We start from the raw sequence: 19,459 nt of genomic DNA on the forward strand, positions 1-19,459 counted from the left end.
CCCCCTCTTTGGATGACAATGAAGCCCCACACAAAACAGGCCTTCTGGTGACTGATATACAGATTTTAGTAGTAGTATATTACCTACCATCACCTTTCACCTTGGTTTTTGCTGTCATATATCTTCATCATCATACTTCTAGACTTCTGGACAGCATTACTGTTCAGCCTACTGTTACTGTTATTGGATATCATTTTACCACAGGGTACACGAAAACATGTGTAGTTACAACGGTGAAAGCGTGGAATTAATCACAGCAATGAATTCTCAATGAGTTGTTCCTGAATAACTGTAATCAGTGGACTATGTGTTAAGAGAACGGACTGGGACGTTAACGTTTAGTTCGCGAATCGACAAAATTACCACTTTCTTCCTAAGTTGCTCCTGATTAACTATGAATCAGTCACTGAGAGACACAAACTAGTGACTATTAATTAATCACTTACTACTTAATCATTACTTACTCTTTTTGAGCACCTTCAAGTAAAGTGAAACATCGTACTCAGTTACTACCAACTGTCTCATTAAATACAAATGATTTAATCATTACTTACTCTTTTCATGCACCTTCAGGTAAAGTAAAATATAATAAATAAATATAAAGTCGTTACCATGTAGACTCATTAATTACTCAATACTTAATCATTAGTTACCTTTTACAGCCCCCTCATTTGAAGTGACACACAATAGTATCAAGTTATTCAGGAATTATTCAAAAACCATATATACAGTTTATAATTTGATTTCACTTTTTGAATCTCAAGCAAAACACACTCAATTGGTTGAAACCACAGCAACTGCAAGCTGCTGAAACTGATGATCTTTATTTTTCTATTCATGCTTTATTATATATATATATATATATATATATATATATATATATATATATATATATATATATATATATATATATATAAACTCAGCCAGTCCGTGATCAACATTTGAACAAAGAGAGATCAAGCTGACACGTGAGTAGATCCTCAGTCGTGCCCCCCCCCCTTCAACCTAGACTGACTGCACAGGAAATTTACATTTTAATGGCTCAAACTGCTTTTTGCTGGTCTGCATCAGAGTGAAAGCTCAGCTGAAACCTCGGGTGACTGCCCCCAAACGACCAACTGAGACGAGCCAGCTCCCACATAAACACAGGCACAAAAAACAGAAACCTTATCATGGTCATAAAACCTATGGCTGCACTTCATGTGATCGACAGTTTTACCAGCTTTAATTAACAATAAAGCAAATTAAACCCCAGAGTCTGGTAAAAGAAAAATTATATCAAATAATTATCACAGATGAAGTCCCTCCATGTTATATCCATTGTAACCTGATGTCATTGCTCACCTTTTCATTTAAATGACAAATCAGACAACTGTAAACCGCATGAACATGAAACCATGTGACACTTGGATGTCTGAAACTGCACCTCCACTCTCTAATAAAACTAGTAAACATGCCAAAAGCAATCCGCCCCCTTCAGCTTTGTGAATCTCAGTGGGATAGCTGAATTCTTAGTTTGTTTAAAGCCCAGGAGACTTTCTATACGGTCTGTTTGTTTTAATGATAAAGACCAAGACAGTGTAAAGTAGTCTCCATAACCTGTGTGGAAGTCTTTATTTCATAACTTACTGTACATATGAATTATTTTGTTTTTCTATTCAGTTTCTATAATATTCCCATTTTCACAGTGGGGAATTAGTTTCTCTTTGCGTGTTTAAAGGCAGATTATTGTTGTTTGCTCTGATTGCTCATGTACTTAACATTCAATAAACCCTGTTGAAGATCAGAGTTGACTCGGACAGACTGCTGAATGAGAACTACAGTCTGAGCAAAGCTCAAGTAGACGCACTTTACCTCACGTTCGCGCCTCATGTCTCACTTGTTACCATGCTGCCATCTAGAGGTAACCAGCTGTACAACAAATGTGATGAAGCGCTCCCTTCCATATGGTTCAAACACCACTTTACTATGTTTATCACTTGAATATGAATATGTATGCTGCAGTGACACGGGGATAATTGGCTCAAGACAGCTCACGGCTACTGCTTCTAAAGCTTGACCAGGTTCTAACTGATTTATATTTTTAAGGACTTTAAAGGCACAAGTATGTAAGAATTAGTCACTTCAATTTCTACTTATGATACAGATAAACCAAAGCAGCTACATGCAATTCATTAAACATTAACTGTATCATTTGACACTGTAATTTCCCATGTAAACGTGTCCTCTATTTAAATGCCTGTCTTTTTAAAGCATCATAAAACCACTGAATCTTCTAGAAATGGAAATATCAGATGATTATTTATTTATCAAACACTTACCTGTGGAGGTAATCAATGCGATCCAAGCCATTTTATGTTCAGATATACCTCAGTGTCTTGCTTTAATATGCGTGTAATCATGAACGACACTCAGCACTCATTAACGAGTCCATGAAAATCCTTTTTAAACAACAATTCATTTTTATTATTAACCAGAGTATTATAGATATTCGAAGGGTGATTTGGTTTCCTGTGTGTGGTCTCACCAGCTGTGACGCTGAAAGAAAAGACTCGTTAGAATATAAAGGATTATGCACAGAGGGCAATGAGGTCTATCTTACAAATTTAACACAAGCAGATGCACCACGACAATGTGACCGAAGTAAAAACCCCATCTGTTACATCAAGGATCTATCTGCAGACTGCACAGTTTTTAACCGTTGATACTATGCAGGAATCAATCTGTGGTTACCGTATGTTGTCTCTGGGTTTTATCTGAGGGTGTGCTGATGTATGTATTTCGGCAGATACACAAATGAACAAATTGCTACTTGACCTTCGAGGCAGACTTTACAGTGTGGCAGAGGAACAGAGTAATGCATAGCTGATGGCGACACATGTATCTGAGAAAACCCTCTGAGGCTTATATGCAGTATGAACCACTTATCAGCTGAAAGGACAATATCCGGCGTCGGTTGTTTAAAGGAAAAAAACTGTCAGATGGAAAAATAGCTGAACACAGTGCTAAGAATGACGGGCCTATAAATACAAAAACCATACTTAAACTTAATGCAGTTTTTACAAACATCTTCACATGTGATTTCTCAGGTTATAGTCAGTCGTGAGGCACTCATATTGGACAGGCAGTTTATTTACAAATAGCAGACCCATACACACAAAGAAAACCAAAGTAATGATGGCGAGATTTTCCAGAGAGTGTTAAAGGTGATGGGGGTGTGGATTTGTATCCAGCAGATCTCAACAATCGAAGAGCCATTTCCCTCAACCTCTAATTGCTACTGGGGGCATCAAAAAGTACTCAAAAACATACAATCACCAACGGCCATCAGCGGTTTTACTTTTATAAAAATATCACCATGGTGATCCACAGATTCACAGGTTTAACCGTGGAGAGAAAGACATATTTACAGTAATCCACACAAAGAGAAAAAAAAAATGGAGAGAAATCGTTTTGGAGGGGTGAACAAAAAGGTCGGAGGAAAAGATGAGCAGTGCAGAGAGGGTCCCAAAAGGCAAAGCTTGAGCAATTCTTGCTTTAAGGTCTCTAAACGGACACCCCTTAATCTTTTTCATTTGTCCTGTAAAGACCAGACAAATACATGTATCAGTTAACAAAGAGTCATAATGATAGAGGCAATAATAATAATAATAATATTTTTTATGATGCACATGTCTAAATACAGTCAAATGAACTATAAAATATTAAAAAATGAATATACAGAATGATTTATACATGCAAAGCCAGCTGTGTGAGAAAAACGCATCTACTGTATCATGGTGGCATAATATAATATAATATAATATAATATTATATAATATAATGAAATGAGGAAACTATATCTACAATTTGGTAAAAACACGCCAAAAACAGAAATAATGACATAATGAGAAAAGATATAGCTGGATATGTTACTTTAGGGTGGACAATTATTAAATGCCATTACTGTTTATTGCTAAAAGTGGACAAAATGACTACCACTAAGATAAGTATTATCTGTAGTGACAAGTATTTTCAAAAATGGGACCTCGATCAGGTTTTATCTCTTTATTTCTTTTTCCAAATTGTTCTCTGTTGGCAACTTCAGTTATTTCATCATTCTTTCGCCAAGAAACAAGCAAATAAGAAAATACAGAGCTATGAGCCTTAAAGTGCTGCTAATAACAAATAAAACAACATGACTGATAAAGTATCATGTTTGTGACTTAGATATTACAATCAAACATTTACAATTGTTATTGTACCACGAGAGCACAACATTACTGTTAGAATGTGAGAGATGCAACAGGGATTCGAGTGAGTTTTTTTTTTCTTCTATTTTTTAAAGAAAAAAGTAGCCTAAAGCTTTTTACAACAAAAACAATAAATATTTCGTAAGATAGAGAAAGTTTCATTTACTTAGATGTAAATTAATGTCATCTGTTGTTTTTTGAGGTCATGTTTCACATCAAATTCTCCCCCACCAGTGGCTCTGTACTGGTCGGAAATGTGGTTTAAGACATCAGCGAAGAAAATGATGAGAGAAAACAGAAAATGTCTACAAAGCATCCACAGACCATATTCATATGTCAGCCATTTTTTTCCTCTGACATTGCAGTCAGGGTGGGAGAGCTCAAATGTCGTAATGCTGCGTTCCAGGTGTTCTATAAACGTAGAATAACTGGCCAAAAACGTGTAATTTGGTAATGGTAATGTTAAGTAGGAAGTGTTAGATCGTGAGTTTACAAATATGTTGTTTTTACCTTTTAAATATGGCCCGTTAGCAGTTGGTAACCAGTGAATTAGTAACAATTTGTCAGGTTCCTGTATGTTTATATGACTCGCATCCCAGCATTTCGGGCTTCCCATCCTGAGCGTGACGTAGTGGGGGGAAAATGGCCGCCATGTTAATACGGTATGTTGAACCTCTGCAGTGAAACCACATCAGAATATGTAGCTGGTATGAACAGGCGGTCAAAAACTATACTGCAGGATGGTCAGGTGACAGTGAGTGAGATGTGCCCTCATCACCAGAAGAGATCTCACCTCAGTTTCTTCAGCAGTGCGGCCGAGCCGGACAGACTGACAGGGTTTAATATCTAGAATGAGACTGCCAGTGCTGAAGGGAGCGGGAGGAGTGGGGGGGGGGAGATAAGAGGACGCTCCGGTCACAATTTAAACCAGTGAATTTAAATAATAACAAACAAGAGATGACACAGATCCATGATGATTAATGCATACAACATGATACATTTATATGACACAGGTAAAGCGATGACGTACCACGATGTGAATGATGTACAGCAAGTCAAACACATCACTCTGACTCCTCCAGGTGGGTAATGTATGTAAATGACCTCTGACCACACAATGAGGTGAGGAAAAGTGTCCTTCCCTTACATTCTTAAGAGCAACATCGTCACTTAAGACCATTCTTACTGATGACTGATGCAGTGATGGAAAGATGAGGTGGAGGGTGCCCTCTGCTGGCGAACTATGAGATGGTGACAGGCTGAACAGCCAGATGGGAAGGGATCACGACAGCACGCTGGTGTTGTGTGAATCCACGTCCTGCATGCTCATGACATCTGTACTTACTCCGCTCTCATACACGGGGTTGTCGAAGGCCGACTCTTCCGTCATGTTTTCGTACGGCGGCAAGGATGAAGGCATTCTGATGGACTTCCCTTGGAGTCTGAGCAGAAAGCGGAGAAGCAAGGCAGGGGACATCATGTAACGGCTCATTTGACTCAGGATTAAACGAATAAAGTTTTTCAGTTATTTACTTACTTTGCAAAGTAGACATAAATCCCGAGGACAACCACCAAGATGATTGTGGTGGGGATAAAAACTGCGAGGGCGATATTGGTTCCCTCCATGCCGTAATCCATATTTTGGATAACTACAAGAGAGAAAAAAAACACACACACAAAAAAAACAGTTATTGTGTTTGTGAAAATGCACAAAAAAAAGAAATATCGATGTACTGATGCTGCAGTGTTCCAAAACATGACTCACCGTCCAGCCTGCGCTCATTCACATATTGTGTTGAGGATGCTACAGAAGCACAGAGCATATAAAACACTTCAGTGCAAAATAAGTACAAAGTCTTCATTCACAGTCTGCATTCACCGACAGCGAGCAAATCAATACCACATAGTTATAAAGGTCTGAGTATTTCCAAAGGTTTCAAGAGTTGTAATAGCCTGAAAGGTTCTCAGTGCAGTGTGTGGGCATGGTTTACCTCTGCAGGCAGGGGGGGTGCTATTCCACTGAGAGGGGTGTCCAGGGATACAGTAGATGGTGGCATCGCCCTGCAGCTCATAGCCAGAGTGGCAGGAGAAGCTCAGCGTCTCGCCTGCTTGGTAAAAGGCCTTTTCAGAGCTCTGCACGCTGGTCGAGGCAGCGCCGGGGTTCCTGCAGGGCTCGTACTTTTCAGCTGAGAGGCAGGACACATACGACTGACACTCTTTATCATGTAGAAAGCCACAATACAACTTTTATTTCACACTTTATTGAGGCAAAGGTTTCAGGTTTGAATGTCAGCGTCCGCGATGCGTATGTTTCAGACTTACGGACACATTTGGGCAGCCTCTCGCTCCACTTGGGTGCGGCTGAATCTCGGTTGTAGCAGGTGAGGAGGCTGTTGCCGGACAGGACGTAGCCCTTATTACAGACGAACTGCACCGTCGATCCCACAGTGTAGCGGGTGCCTGTGAGCACCTTGTGACTGTGCTCCACGTTCCCAGGGTCGGGACATGTCATCACTGGTGCGTCACAGAAAGAAATGAGGATGGTTATTTGTTATCATTGCCACCAGTGATGGCGGCAGTAGAGTGAGGAAAACAATCGTTCATACTATTCTTATCATATTACTTTTCCAGATTTAATAACAGATAATGCACTAATAAATCCATTATACTGTATTAATGCCAAACAAGAGGATTAAAAAGGCCCAGTGAATACCCCTGGCCTCCCCCTCTACATGGGTGCCACTAAAAATGTGACCTTTCCAGCACTGTGTTTGTCCACAACTCCAAATAAGGGGAGTGAAGACTTGCTCCCTCTGTACATATAAACAGTTGCCCACACAACCCCCTAAATCCTACACACTGGACCTTTAAGCACTATTTACAGTGTGGACAAGAGCACGTTTAGATTTGAATTAGATTTGCACGGCTGTAACACTGTTGACAGTTTTATTAAAAATCGATGCAGAGGAACCAAAGATACAGTCTTTTTTTTCTCCACACATTCTTCTTCCTTGTCTAAACAACCACTGGTACCTGTTTATCTACGAGGGTCCGACTGGAAAACCACCATCATACATCACGTCTGTGCTGCGCTGGAGCTCGCAGCGACTGGCTGCTTCTTCAAGCTCCCTGAGCCAGAACTGATCTCGGAAAGACTGCCTCCTGGTTTTAGGGCAGCAGTGTGATGGAATCAATCAATCAAAAAAAGTGTTCTAACTAAAAACCTTTCTTCCTCATAGACATTTAAGGAACATCCTTAATAACTGTCTTGTAACTATGTGAACTGATTTTCTTGATCTGTATGATTTCATATGACTATCACCCTCAATGATCTCTCTGAGGACTTTAAAAAAAGTTTGACATGACTGTCAATAGTTTGGTTTGAGATAAACGTGTGTTGTGCTAGTACAAGCTGCTAGGGTGAGAGCTACAGAACTCCACAGACCGACTTGTTTGATTTACAAATGTGTCATACTCAGACTCAAAGCTTCAGTGACATCACTTCAGGCAAATGATCTGATTTTATATGGCTCCCTCTGGGGCCACAAACAGTTTTATACAGCTCTTACGCCTTACAAGTGCTCCACAAGTCTTGTAAACAGGCTTTGGGCTTTAAAATACTGCCGGTCGCACTTTAAGTGCATCGATCATAGCTGCAACCACTGCTGCTGGCCAGGGTCATGAGAAAAGTGCCAGTTAGTTGCATTAGGAACTTCACTTCTGTTAGTACTGCATACATTTTGCTTTCTGTTGGACTGATCAGACGTTTCATTATTTTATGTTGGTAAAATTCAGCCTTGTGATAATTTATCGCTGTGATTACCATCTAATCTGTTATAAAAGCTGTGATTGCAGGCTGATGTTTCCCTCCCTCTAGATGATTTTGCTTGGACTTATTTTTACGAATGCACACAGTGAGGGCTGTGACGACGACTAAGCTATTCTAAAATCTAGCTACCATTCGAAGTCTAGAAGTCTGAATAACGTGCGGATTAAAACTAAGGCAGAATGAGTTTTATTGCGTAACCTAATCTGCTCACTGCGATACCCGAGGCCAGAGGATTCCGGTGAGGTCACTCTGGCTCGCTCTCCCCTGTGTGGATTAAAAGCACTTGTTTGTTGTTGTGCTTCTTCTCACCTTCCTCGCATCTCGGCACGTCACCGCTCCAAGTGAGATCCCACTGGCACATGAGGATCTCGGAGCCTACCAGCTCGTATCCAGGGTAGCACTGGTAGGTGATGACGGTTCCGTGGATGAGGTCAGGGTGCGACGTGCTCTTCCACCCGTTGGTGATCTCGGGCAGCTCAGAACAGGTGTCGTTCCTCGGCACCTCTGCTTGCCGTTGGGAGCAGTCGGTGGTGCGGAGGAGAGGAGCGACAGGGCGGGAAACGGAAAATTAAGAATTACAGATATCCTTGCCATTCATATCAACACAATGAGGAAAGACAATGGTACCGGGATGCGGAAATATTTTAACAATGCTACATTCTCTTGGGTAATGAGCAGTAAATTTTCCATTCTTTATGAGGGGATCAAGACCACATGACGAGGCTCCTCGAGGAAAAAATCTGAGTGTTTTTATGCAACGGCCCTCTCTGCAGGGAATGAAAACAACTGCGAGGCTGTCTGTTCTGTGTGCACTAAACAGCAGCAGTTTGGGAGAAGAATGTAAATAGAGCCTCTGTGATGTTTGCTGGGAGGAACACAGCATGCGGTTTCGGCACCAGTCAATCTGCGCTTCCCAAACTGCACCCATACATGGCCAAGAAAACAAAGCACGCGGGCCAAACCAGCTGATGTTTAAGTGCACGCTATTATTGTGTTTTCTGTGTTTGTTGTTATCAAATCCCGGGCACCTGGGATAAGCCCCAAGACAGACAGAGGCACAGCAAGAGAACAGAGAAATAAATAGACTCCTTTTTTTCTAATTGGTAACCTGCTGTGCTCCAGGTAAGAGTAACATTTTAAACTCCTCTTCTTGTCTGGCAACGGGCATTTTACAAAACCCAGCATGGAGGAAGAGACAGTTTAGATTGTGATTTTGTGATTAACCAGATTAAAGGTTCTACTGATACAATTTTTATGTAGACGAATATGTTTTTGATAAGACATCTACAGAGCTTGTAAAAGGCATCTCTTGACTTAAAAAAAAAAACAACAACAAAAAAAAAACATTATTATGATTGTGCTAAGCTAGCTAGAGTTAGCAACTAGCACCTCAGGAAGCCAACTTTAGTGGCGGCCAAACTGTGTAACTGCATGGTGATGTGATGCCCGGCAGCCTGGGAAGACTTTTTTCCCCCATAGGAGAAAGAAAAGTGGCTGTTCAATGGTAGAAACATTTTTTTAAGTGCACATAATTTAATCCATTCTAAAGTTTGATTTGGAGCAGCAAGAATCATTTTATCTCTATTCAAATTAGCCAGATGCTACACTAGAAGTTAGCTAAAAAGTTGCTACTGTGTACACTCTCTGGGCGCAACAATTGTGGAATATCCGTCTCATTTTATAGCTGGAAAGATTTGCTTTTCTGGGTTTGTGCATCACTGAGCACCTTTCATAAGAATGAATAGAGCTCTGCTTCCAAAACTGTGTCCAGGTTTAAATGTAACATCCTTGGTTAATGATGTTAAGCTTGTGCTCACAACATTAATATTTGCAATGTTGCATTTGTTGGCATGTGGTACTAAGGTTAACATTATCTAGCATTAGTTTGTTGTGACGGTAGACGTGAATGCAATGGTAGGGGGGACGGGATGTCAAATTTAGCGGCTGCAGGTTATCAAAAACACCTTTAAGGTAACTGAAGAAGACAGAAAACCGCAGTCTTACCAAAGAAGTGGACCACGAAGCCGTTGTTGTAGCCGTAGATGTTGGTGGCGGGATCGGACTGAAACTGAATAGTGACGTCGGCCATGGAGGTGTAGAGCTTGAAGTGTGGCCGCGTGCCGCTGTATTGGCCCAGGATGTTCGCTGTCAGGTCATCGCCATCGTAGAAGGTCAGCAGGTCGTTCTTGCCAACATGGAGACTAAGACCACACATACAAAAAATGATTAAACTTCTAAATGGTAAGACTGAAGGGTTTCATGTCTGAAGTTGTGTATTGTGTGTTTTCTTTGTGTGTATTGAGCTCAGGGGCATCTTCCTTGGGTGATGAAAGCAGGAGCTGATGACATAAAGCGATGTCAGCAGTACTTGGGAAAATATTAATTCTGTTTATATTGGATAGATCTGATGTGAAGTAAACACTAAATAATTCATGATGGTATGCCTCTTGGCCCCCCCACATCGCTCTCATGAATATGTACCGGAGTGAATATTCGCAAATATATAGGCACAACATAATGTTATCCTTTGTGTCACCACGCCTATGCAAACAAAAAAAGGTGCTACGCATGGCAACCAGGATTATGGAAAATAATTGGGACTAAAGCCAGTTGAGTAAGTAAATAAATATCCAACGACTGGTGTGAAAATCAAATGTTGAGGTGTCCTCAACTGAATACGAGGCGGCCGAGGCACTTTTTTACAGAATCTCTGCTGTCATTGACTAACTTAAGAATGCATTAACCTTTTCCATTTGGAGATCCGTATGTCCTTGCCCCGATTATGGAGCATCAGTAAAGCTTGACATTTATTCACACACAGGGGACGGCAGGGGGGAAAAAAGAAAAGAGAAGCCATAGAAGTTGTAGCTGCCTGCTGATTTAATGAGCAGGGGGAAAGTGGCTGCTGTATGTCCCAGAGATGATTAGGAGTATGATTACTTTATCAGTATTTACGATGTCTGCTGAACAGAACTTAAAGCAAAACTCTCTTCAAAATGCCACCTAGGCTTTATTTGTGAATGTACCTGAGACAAACCTTCATGTAAAAGCATAATTACGACGAAAGAGGCACTTTTAAGATTTACCCTATTTTCGTTTTCAAGTCAAACTCATTTTCAATGGGAGTGCACTTTTACGCTAGCATCAAAATCGCTATTTTTAAAACACTTAGAAGGTTCGACACAACATAAAACTTTGCTCGTAGTATCACCAGGGTCTCTACACATGAACATGAGCAATGAGAACATTGTTTGTCTTCACAGACTTTACTAAAAAGAGAATTTTTTAACGACTCATGTTAGCATTAGCTTGTTCTGCTAGCCGCTGTACTGCCAGCCGAAAAGTATCGATTTCCAAATGTGAAATGTAAAAGTGCCTATTTCATGTGCTTTTACACAAAGGTTTGACTCGGGTACATCGACAAAAAAACCTAGATTGCATTTTGATGAACGTTTCACTTTAACTGCATTAATAACACAGCCCTATTCATGCATGTCACAGGTAGAAGCAGTGATTTCATACTAGTGACACGTCTGTCCCTTTCATTAGCTGTCTAGTACCACGATCAATAAATCAGTCGACTGCAGAAGCAGTTTTCAGAACACCAATGCTTTCCAAAACTTGTATCTGGCCTCCCAACTGTTCTTGGTTCCCCTTTGCATGTTGCAGTGCCTGAAAATCAGGCAGCCCGGCTCCTCTCTCGGCTGCGGTCGTGATCACACCTCGTTCAAATCATCCGTCACTGTCTCACCGCCCGTGTTTATCTCTCCTCCCCACTGATTTGCTTTGACTCTGCAATAACATCAACGCCCTCATGTCATCTCGTGTTGAGCGGTGATCCACTTTAAGACAAGCGTGTGCGTGTGCAGTGCTCACAGATGGCTGCTTGAATAGCCACGGTCGAATTGAACTCAAGAGTCAAAAATATTCTAGAAATAGAGCAAATGTGGTGCGTCTGAGAGCATTTGCTAATTCTCGGATTAAACAATTGCCGGAAAAGGCAGGTAATGAAGAAAGAGCTGCACACTCGCAACGCTGATGCAATCTTTGTGTTTCTATTATGTAAATCTGAATCTTTGTGCATGTTCCCTCCTTTTTTTTTTTTCTTTTTAAAACAGACATACATCCTTTCAAACTGCAATTCCAAAAATTGCAAGTGAGTGAGGTCACAGGGCTGTCAACATACATATAGAAATAGACTAAATCAAGAGGTCAAACTATGTTTAACTGGTAATGGTCAACATTTTCAATTTAACTTATCCTTCTGAAGCAAATACTGAGCACAGTGTACAAATGACAGCCTTTGTGTTTGGATTGGTTCCCTATAAGCCTCGCTTTGTGAGAAAAAGGCGTCGTTTTCCCCAGGTAACGGTGGAATAACTGTGGAAACATTATGCTGCAAAAGAAAAAAGGAAGCCACTGATGGAGGAGACAGCAAAGGTGAAAAGAGGGGGAGTGATAGAGGTAAAACAAGAGTGATACGACGGGCATTCACTTGAAGGAGAGCGTCGGTGTTGCGTCAAAGTGTGTTCGCCTGTTGACATGTTTCCCCCTGACCGCCAGGACTTGAGACAGTTCAAAACTCTTTCTTCTAGATCAGTAAGTAACAAAACCTTCCCACATATTAATACAACAGGGTATTTATCTGCTTTTTGGTGGCATTGAGGTTTCGCTTTCCAGTTTGATTTGGAAGCACCCATGTTGCGCCAACATGAACACCATGGGGAGAATGCTAGCGAGAGGGATAGTTGAAAAGCTGTCTGTGTCTGCTTGAAGAAAAGTCTACAAATATCCGCGTGTCCTCATTTTAGGGACAGACAAACTCAACATGGAAAATCATCATGTGGAAAAACATGCTTTTGTTTAAATCAAACAATAAGTTTGCAGAAGAAGCACAAAAATACAACATTTAAAATGTATCAAAGAAAGAGCTACAAGTTTATAATATAACCCATGTAATATATATATATATATATACACATGTTTTACCCTGTATTACCCTTTTTTGAAAATGTGATGTTAAATGAAATGCTTCTACTAGGTAAAATAAAACGATGCATCCACATGAATGTAAAAAAACAAACAAACTCACATGCAAATTGTTTTAAAAGTAAGCTGAAAAAAAAAACCCCACACAGCAATGTTTGCTACTATTGTACCATGTGGGTGTGAATCCCCGAGGAAACAAATGTTTAATTCTACCTCCTCTACATTTTTACTGCACAATTTTTTTATCCGCAGATTTGATCTATTCTGTGCTTGCCGGCTCCTTAAGACTGGGGACAGATGGGTGTTGGCGGGCTTTGCGTGCCTCGTGACTGACCTCTCCAACAGCTCCACTCCTGCGGTCATGATTGTCGTCTCGCTGATTTAAATCACCTGTCCACGCACTGCACCTACCACTGAGATGTTCTTTTGTATTTGTTGATACACTGATGCACATGACTTGGTAACGGAGTTGTGATTGAGGCTCTTTTCTTCCTCTTCTTCGGGGATTCTCGGATTGAACATCAGAGCCTGTGAGGCTATAGACCGCTGAACACGAGTTCCGAGTCTGCACACAGACTTTGCAGCTCTGCTGGAACAAACACAGTGGTTAGAGTCTCTGAAGGGGCCGCGAGTCTGTGATTGACGGACTTATATGGCGATAGAAGGGAAGCAAATGACCCGAGTCTGTTTACCTCTCCTCACACTCTCGTATTCACAGCCTCCCCCACAGAACCTCTCTTCTGAGTAGGAACGCACTGCAGTTACAATCAATGAAAAGCACCCTATTTCAGCTTTTTGTTCTTCCAGACTCGGTGCAAATCCTACCTGTTCGTGTCGACTATTAGCATTAACCAATCATTTACATAATTAGGCACACAACATGCATATTCATGGACCCTGCTAGCTGACGTCGCTGAGGGCAGAATTTCAAGACAAAAACACAAGTGGATTTCGACTGTTTGCCGTGTGCCGCAGCAGAAATTTAGATGGGGAAAAAAAAAAGAAATTGCAGGTTCCCCTGATGGGCACAAATAATAGTTGCCAGCTGCATGAATGGGAGTGAAATGAGGTGCTGTGTGGCATCGGGCTCCCTCTGGTTAGTTGGACAGCTATAGGGACAATTTACACCTCCATGTTCTCTAACAATCAGCTGCTGTGCATCGAAGTGACAGGAATGACAATGCCTGTTGCAAAACCGTCGTAAGAACACTTCATGCACGGAAATGCCTCTTAAAATGACATTTTTTTGTTTGCAAAAAAAAAAAAAAACAAGTGACGGGTGCATTGTTCATTACGTATTTTTGTAACATCTTATTTAATTTATTCTCGAGGATAAGATGCACCCTGCTCACCCGTAGTGACACACGATCAGGATTTTTAATAGCAGAAGGCGTCTGTGGTGTCACAACAGTTTTCACAATAAGACGGTGGGTGTCCGTCAGGCTGGTCCACAGAGGAACCCGGCAGCCGCTGGTGTTTGCATCTTTTTCTATCTCCACATCTCACACTTGACTTCACTTCTATTCGAGCACCATCCTCCACTTGCTGCTCATGTCAACAAGGCGATCCGCCTTATCACTGCACTGTATTTCACCTTATCTCCTCCCAAAGGTCTCCCTGCATTCAGACTACCCTACACGGAGGGACGGGGGTACTGTCAGTTGGCAATCTTAATGCGCGATTACCTTCCAGTCACTCCGTTTCTTTTCACTCAACACAGATATACAGCACCTGCTGCCGCCTTTTGCTACACTCTGTACAGGTCTAGCCATTTCTTACTTTGACTTCTTTTTGCGTTCACGCCTTCTACATTTGTGTGGTCACCGTGACGCCCACGTTGCTTGTCTCGCTAATCTGGTGGAGCGCAGAAGCAGCAGATCTTCATCCTTTCCTGGTAACCAAATATCACGACCATGTGTGCGCACTTGGCTGGGGGAAATTGGCTTCGTCTTTCAGAAGTCCAAGCAGCTCGAGATTGAGCCCCTGCTTCTGGTTTCTCGTCTTCATCATGCAGAGATTATAAGCAAATATTTTGGCTGTGCCATCCCGCAAACCTCTTGGACATTGACGCTTAATTCTACCTTTTGTCTATCTGACTCGCTGAGGAACACAACTGATAATCACCTTAAAGTAGAAACGGATGAGCCCCACTCCCCAACTCCAGCATTTCCTAAGTGGTATTATTTTTGGCACCACTGTGGAAAAGATAACAATAATGCTATTTGTTTTCTTTTTGCGGCAGCAGCATCTACCCACAACACAGGACAACATGTGAGTGTATTTATTAATTTAGTCTATAATGAAAGCAGACAGAAATGATGCCAGGCTGCCGGTCTGGCTGCATTGCCAGTCAGGGAGATTAAATGCCCTGTAGCAAACAAAATGACCTAATTAAAGCAACGTTTATAAGAAACCAATCTAAATGTCACTGGTGTCCATCACATTCTGTCTGTTTCCTGTTTAACTTTACAAGAGTGAACTTGATGTGCATCTGTAGAGGTTATTCAGCAACTAAAAACACTCACTTTGGTCTGATGTCAGACAAGATGCAAGGCCGACACCGCGGCCGGATCAGAAAAATGTCAGATTTATTGTCAACAGCTTTAGCAAATCTGCACGCTTTCACACTTGACATGCGGTAACCTTTCCTCCTGCCTGGGCTGCCTAAACAGTCGCCCCTGTCAGTCTTACTCAGCAAGAAATGTTGCTGTCAACCTTGATTTTGACTTTCTTCCACTCACCCCGTCCACTCTGCGCTCAGCTTTAAGTTTTTTTTTTTTTCCTAAATCCCGCCGACATCAGAGAGGAATGCCAAACACACAGTGCCTGCAGTCCAGACTTACACAGTACTCACTACGGGACACCGAGCTGCCTTCTCTGTAGTCACCTGGCAGTCGCTTCACCCAAATGTCATCCCACCTGGCTCCTTTAATGGTTTCCTGGCCAGACAGGAACACAGTCACTCCATCTCCATTGTTGCAGCTGATAACTAATCTTCTGTGGAGTTTACTTACTTCATCTTTCCTTCCTGTATAACTGCAACATTAATGTTTAGCAGACTGGTGTCAGGGTGCGACTGTTTTAATCGCTGCAGTACATGTTTGTGCTTAATTGTTTCATTCTAGAAGACACGGAAATCGGAAAAAAACCACGTTGTAAGCATGTGACATTTCGTCTGACAGTCGACTCTGACACTTCACGGAGCCAGACTACTTTGAGTCTGGTCCGGATGACTAACTAAGACTAACGTGGGCTTCAGACTACTAACAGCCTAAGTGATGTCAAAACAGGGACGTGTGAGGGTGTGTGACTGGCTTTGAGATGATTAATGCTCCCAGGTGAGAAAACAAAAGCACAAAACCTATTGAAAAAGAACAAACTTTAAAGGCAGAGCTTGTTTCGACTTGTCCTATTTGATTAAACACCTCCTCCTACTGACGTGGGCCTGGGTGTTTTTGCAAAGGTTCTGTTTGAAAAAGGACTTGAAGAATTCCTGCGACTCCTCTGCATACCAATGGCATCCCCCCCCCCGTTCGATTCTGCAGATGAGGGGATGACAGCTGTGTTTTTGTGCGAGGCCTCGAGGCATTTTGTCACCTTCACTGACCTGCCAAGGAAAGTCTGAGGAAGCCCGCAAATCTCCGGTAACTCGAACAGAATGGAAATTGCTTTCAGCGCGCCGCTTTCAAGGGAAAACCTTCTACATCTTCTCAGACAGAGTTATTTGACACCCGAATTGTACTGCCCAGTGAATGATGAGGCTCCTTTCAGGCCAAAGTAACAATTCAGTTTTCAGGGTATCTGCATAAGCGGCATGTTCACATGACATGTAATGCTCTGACTCTCCACAAGAGGACTCCATAAACCCAGTATGCCACATCTGGGAAAAAAAAAGGTCTGATTCTGCTGCGTGAAATGACATAAAATATTATTCAACTGTAAAACAGACTTCCTCACCGTGTTGACATGCGAAACACACTTCTAGAGGCGGTACACTCTGAATGCTTAAAATCCGCAAGAACCATTTACCTTGTTGTGTTCCACAGGTGCGGATATCAGCTGTAACCTCTTGTCTCCTGCTCTTGCTCGAGCCATGCTCCATGCTAATTAGCAACGAGCCAGCCCTCCTGTTTGGCCTAAATTAATTAATCAGTCCTCATTATGCACACTGCTCCTCTGTAATTGCCAGCAGAGGCACAGTGATGAATGATAATACAGAAAACATTCTCATTAATGTGGAAAAGTGTGTGCCCACCCTTATAATGAGACAGCTCTCATCAACAAGGGCCTTTTGTCACTTCGACACGCACACCGGCCGCGCACAAACACACACTCCCACACAAATTACGCGTTGACCGAGCCTTTAGGAATGCCATTCTCATGATGAGCGGGGCCAGGCGCGAGGGTAATGGTAGGGTCTGCAGGGATCAGACTGCTGTGGCTGTGGGTTTCTTTCTGCTGCCATCGAAGGCCACGCATCACCAACCCTGAGATAAACTAGACGCGGCCACGGCACCATTAATTTACAGCGAGCGGCCTCATGTGGCTCGGATTAAAACAAACTTAAGGCCGGGGCAATTTATTTCAAAGGGATCTCTGAATGAAAATCAGTATACCTCAAATCAAACTTGTTTACTTATTCCTAGGGAGAAAAAAAAATCCTCTCTGATCTTTTTACCCTAGGTGCACCAGTTGAGTTACATCAGACATTAATCACTGGGTCTTAATCTCCAGCTGGAGAACAGGGAGGTAAGGCAGGGTAACTCAAACCCTGCTCGCTATTCAGACTTTGTGTATCACTGGTATCCTCTCTGATGCTATTATTCCCTTTTTGATCTTCGGATGATATTTGAGTGATAGCTCATATCTCAGTTGCTCTAAGCCTGCAAGATAAAGTTTTGGGGCATTATGTGTATTGTAACCATGCAGCCAGCATACAAAACTGAGCCGGTACAGAAACCAGCCAGGCTTAGGCTGAACCCTCTGTCGACTGTATCCCACAGCTGTGAGGGAATCCCTCGAGCTATTTTAATCAGTTTCTCCGATGGAATTCGGTATCATCTAAAAGATGGCTGTGATTTTAATCTGTCCGCTTGTCCTCACAGGAAAAAAAAAACATCTGTACATGTCCTCTGAGCGGGCGATTTATTTACATCTTATTTAAGTTAAATGTTGGGCCTTGACCCCCTAGTGACTGTAGTAATTATGACAAATGTGCCAACATTACCGAAGTAACTGTGACCGTTTCACAACAATAATCTTGTTTCCAAGACGACTGGATGTGATGACGTTCCAGCTCACCTGTCTGACTACCATCTAACCATCATACATGGTAGGCTCGGTTGCTCTGGGAACGGTCATATATTTTTTTTGGAATCCTTGGCAATCAACGTATTTAGTCTTTGAGGTATGAGGGCGTGATGTGTCAGTATAATATAATGTAACTCCAATGCTGAAGTAACCATTTTTATGATTTTCAGTGTGATGAATCCTAATAAATGTACTTGTACATAGGTTTTTTTTTTTCTAGGCCCCTGACACACATTCATACACTGGTGGCAGAGTCCGCCACGCAAGTTGCCAAATGGCTCATCCGGAGCGACACACCTCTTTCTGACCAAAGCGCCCCACGATATCAGACCTTCTGATTAGTGGACGACCCGCTCTGCCACTGGAGCCACAACCGGACCTCAGCCATGTTTTTAGTGAAAAATACTGTCACTTATTTATGATAATACAGGCTGATACTAATAATACTGCTAATGAGTCAAGAAATACATTTTAAGCACAGCACAGACTGTCACCACCTCAACTTGGATACTAGGGGCAGCGTGGCTTCTGCCCAGATTGTTGCGTATTCAGGTGAACAAACTTGTAAAACCTTTATGAGTTTTTGTTATTTGCCATTAGTTTCCATGCACTCATCTTCTTAAAGTGCCTCGTGTGACGCTTTACACATTGCTCTGACTAAAAAAAAAAACACAAAAGCAAACCAGCATAAAATGATAATGATGATGAAAATGACTTCTGCTCTCTCTAGGTGGTCTGTGGACTGAAATCCATCTGCATCAGCAAAGCATCCAGACCCATGTGTCACAATTACAACTGCTCAGAAATATACATTGATTCTCACAGCGAGAGTGAATGAAGTGTGAACGTGAACCTTTTCGTGAACATGAACAGTGAAGGATGCAAGTATGCCTGCATACATATAAATGAGCACCATAACCAATAGCTAATATTAGCCTCTGTTTGAGATTTGTCAGTGACTCTGTTTTTCGCCAACCCCAGGCAGTATTCCCACTGGTTTAATTTGAACCTCTCTGCCCCCTCTTGTGTGCGAGTGCTTCAGGCAATAACGCAAATCACTTATGCTGTAGTTTTGTTTTTTTCTTGAGCTTTCCACGGG

The 19,459-nt window shown here is 41.9% G+C and overlaps 1 protein-coding gene across 2 annotated transcripts in view; it reads right to left on the reverse strand.

Annotated features, from left to right (window-relative positions):
- Nucleotides 1-2,448: 2,448 nt before the first annotated feature.
- The window catches only part of LOC119031941 (seizure protein 6 homolog), a 104,292-nt gene continuing 87,281 nt past the window's right edge, over nt 2,449-19,459 (reverse strand). The window contains exons 10-18 of one of the 2 annotated variants that reach the window (XM_037120767.1): nt 10,066-10,262; nt 8,371-8,565; nt 6,555-6,746; nt 6,224-6,418; nt 5,998-6,036; nt 5,770-5,881; nt 5,578-5,674; nt 5,026-5,098; nt 2,449-3,580 (exon numbers count right to left, since the gene is read on the reverse strand). In XM_037120767.1, the coding sequence (XP_036976662.1) occupies nt 5,072-5,098; nt 5,578-5,674; nt 5,770-5,881; nt 5,998-6,036; nt 6,224-6,418; nt 6,555-6,746; nt 8,371-8,565; nt 10,066-10,262 (1,054 nt within the window). In that variant the 3' untranslated portion in view covers nt 2,449-3,580; nt 5,026-5,071. Of the gene's footprint in view, nt 3,581-5,025; nt 5,099-5,514; nt 5,675-5,769; nt 5,882-5,997; nt 6,037-6,223; nt 6,419-6,554; nt 6,747-8,370; nt 8,566-10,065; nt 10,263-19,459 lie in introns of those variants that run through there. The other variant, XM_037120766.1, reaches the window with a different exon arrangement.

This window comes from Acanthopagrus latus, chromosome 13, assembly GCF_904848185.1.
Source record: "Acanthopagrus latus isolate v.2019 chromosome 13, fAcaLat1.1, whole genome shotgun sequence".
Lineage (NCBI taxonomy): Eukaryota > Metazoa > Chordata > Actinopteri > Spariformes > Sparidae > Acanthopagrus > Acanthopagrus latus.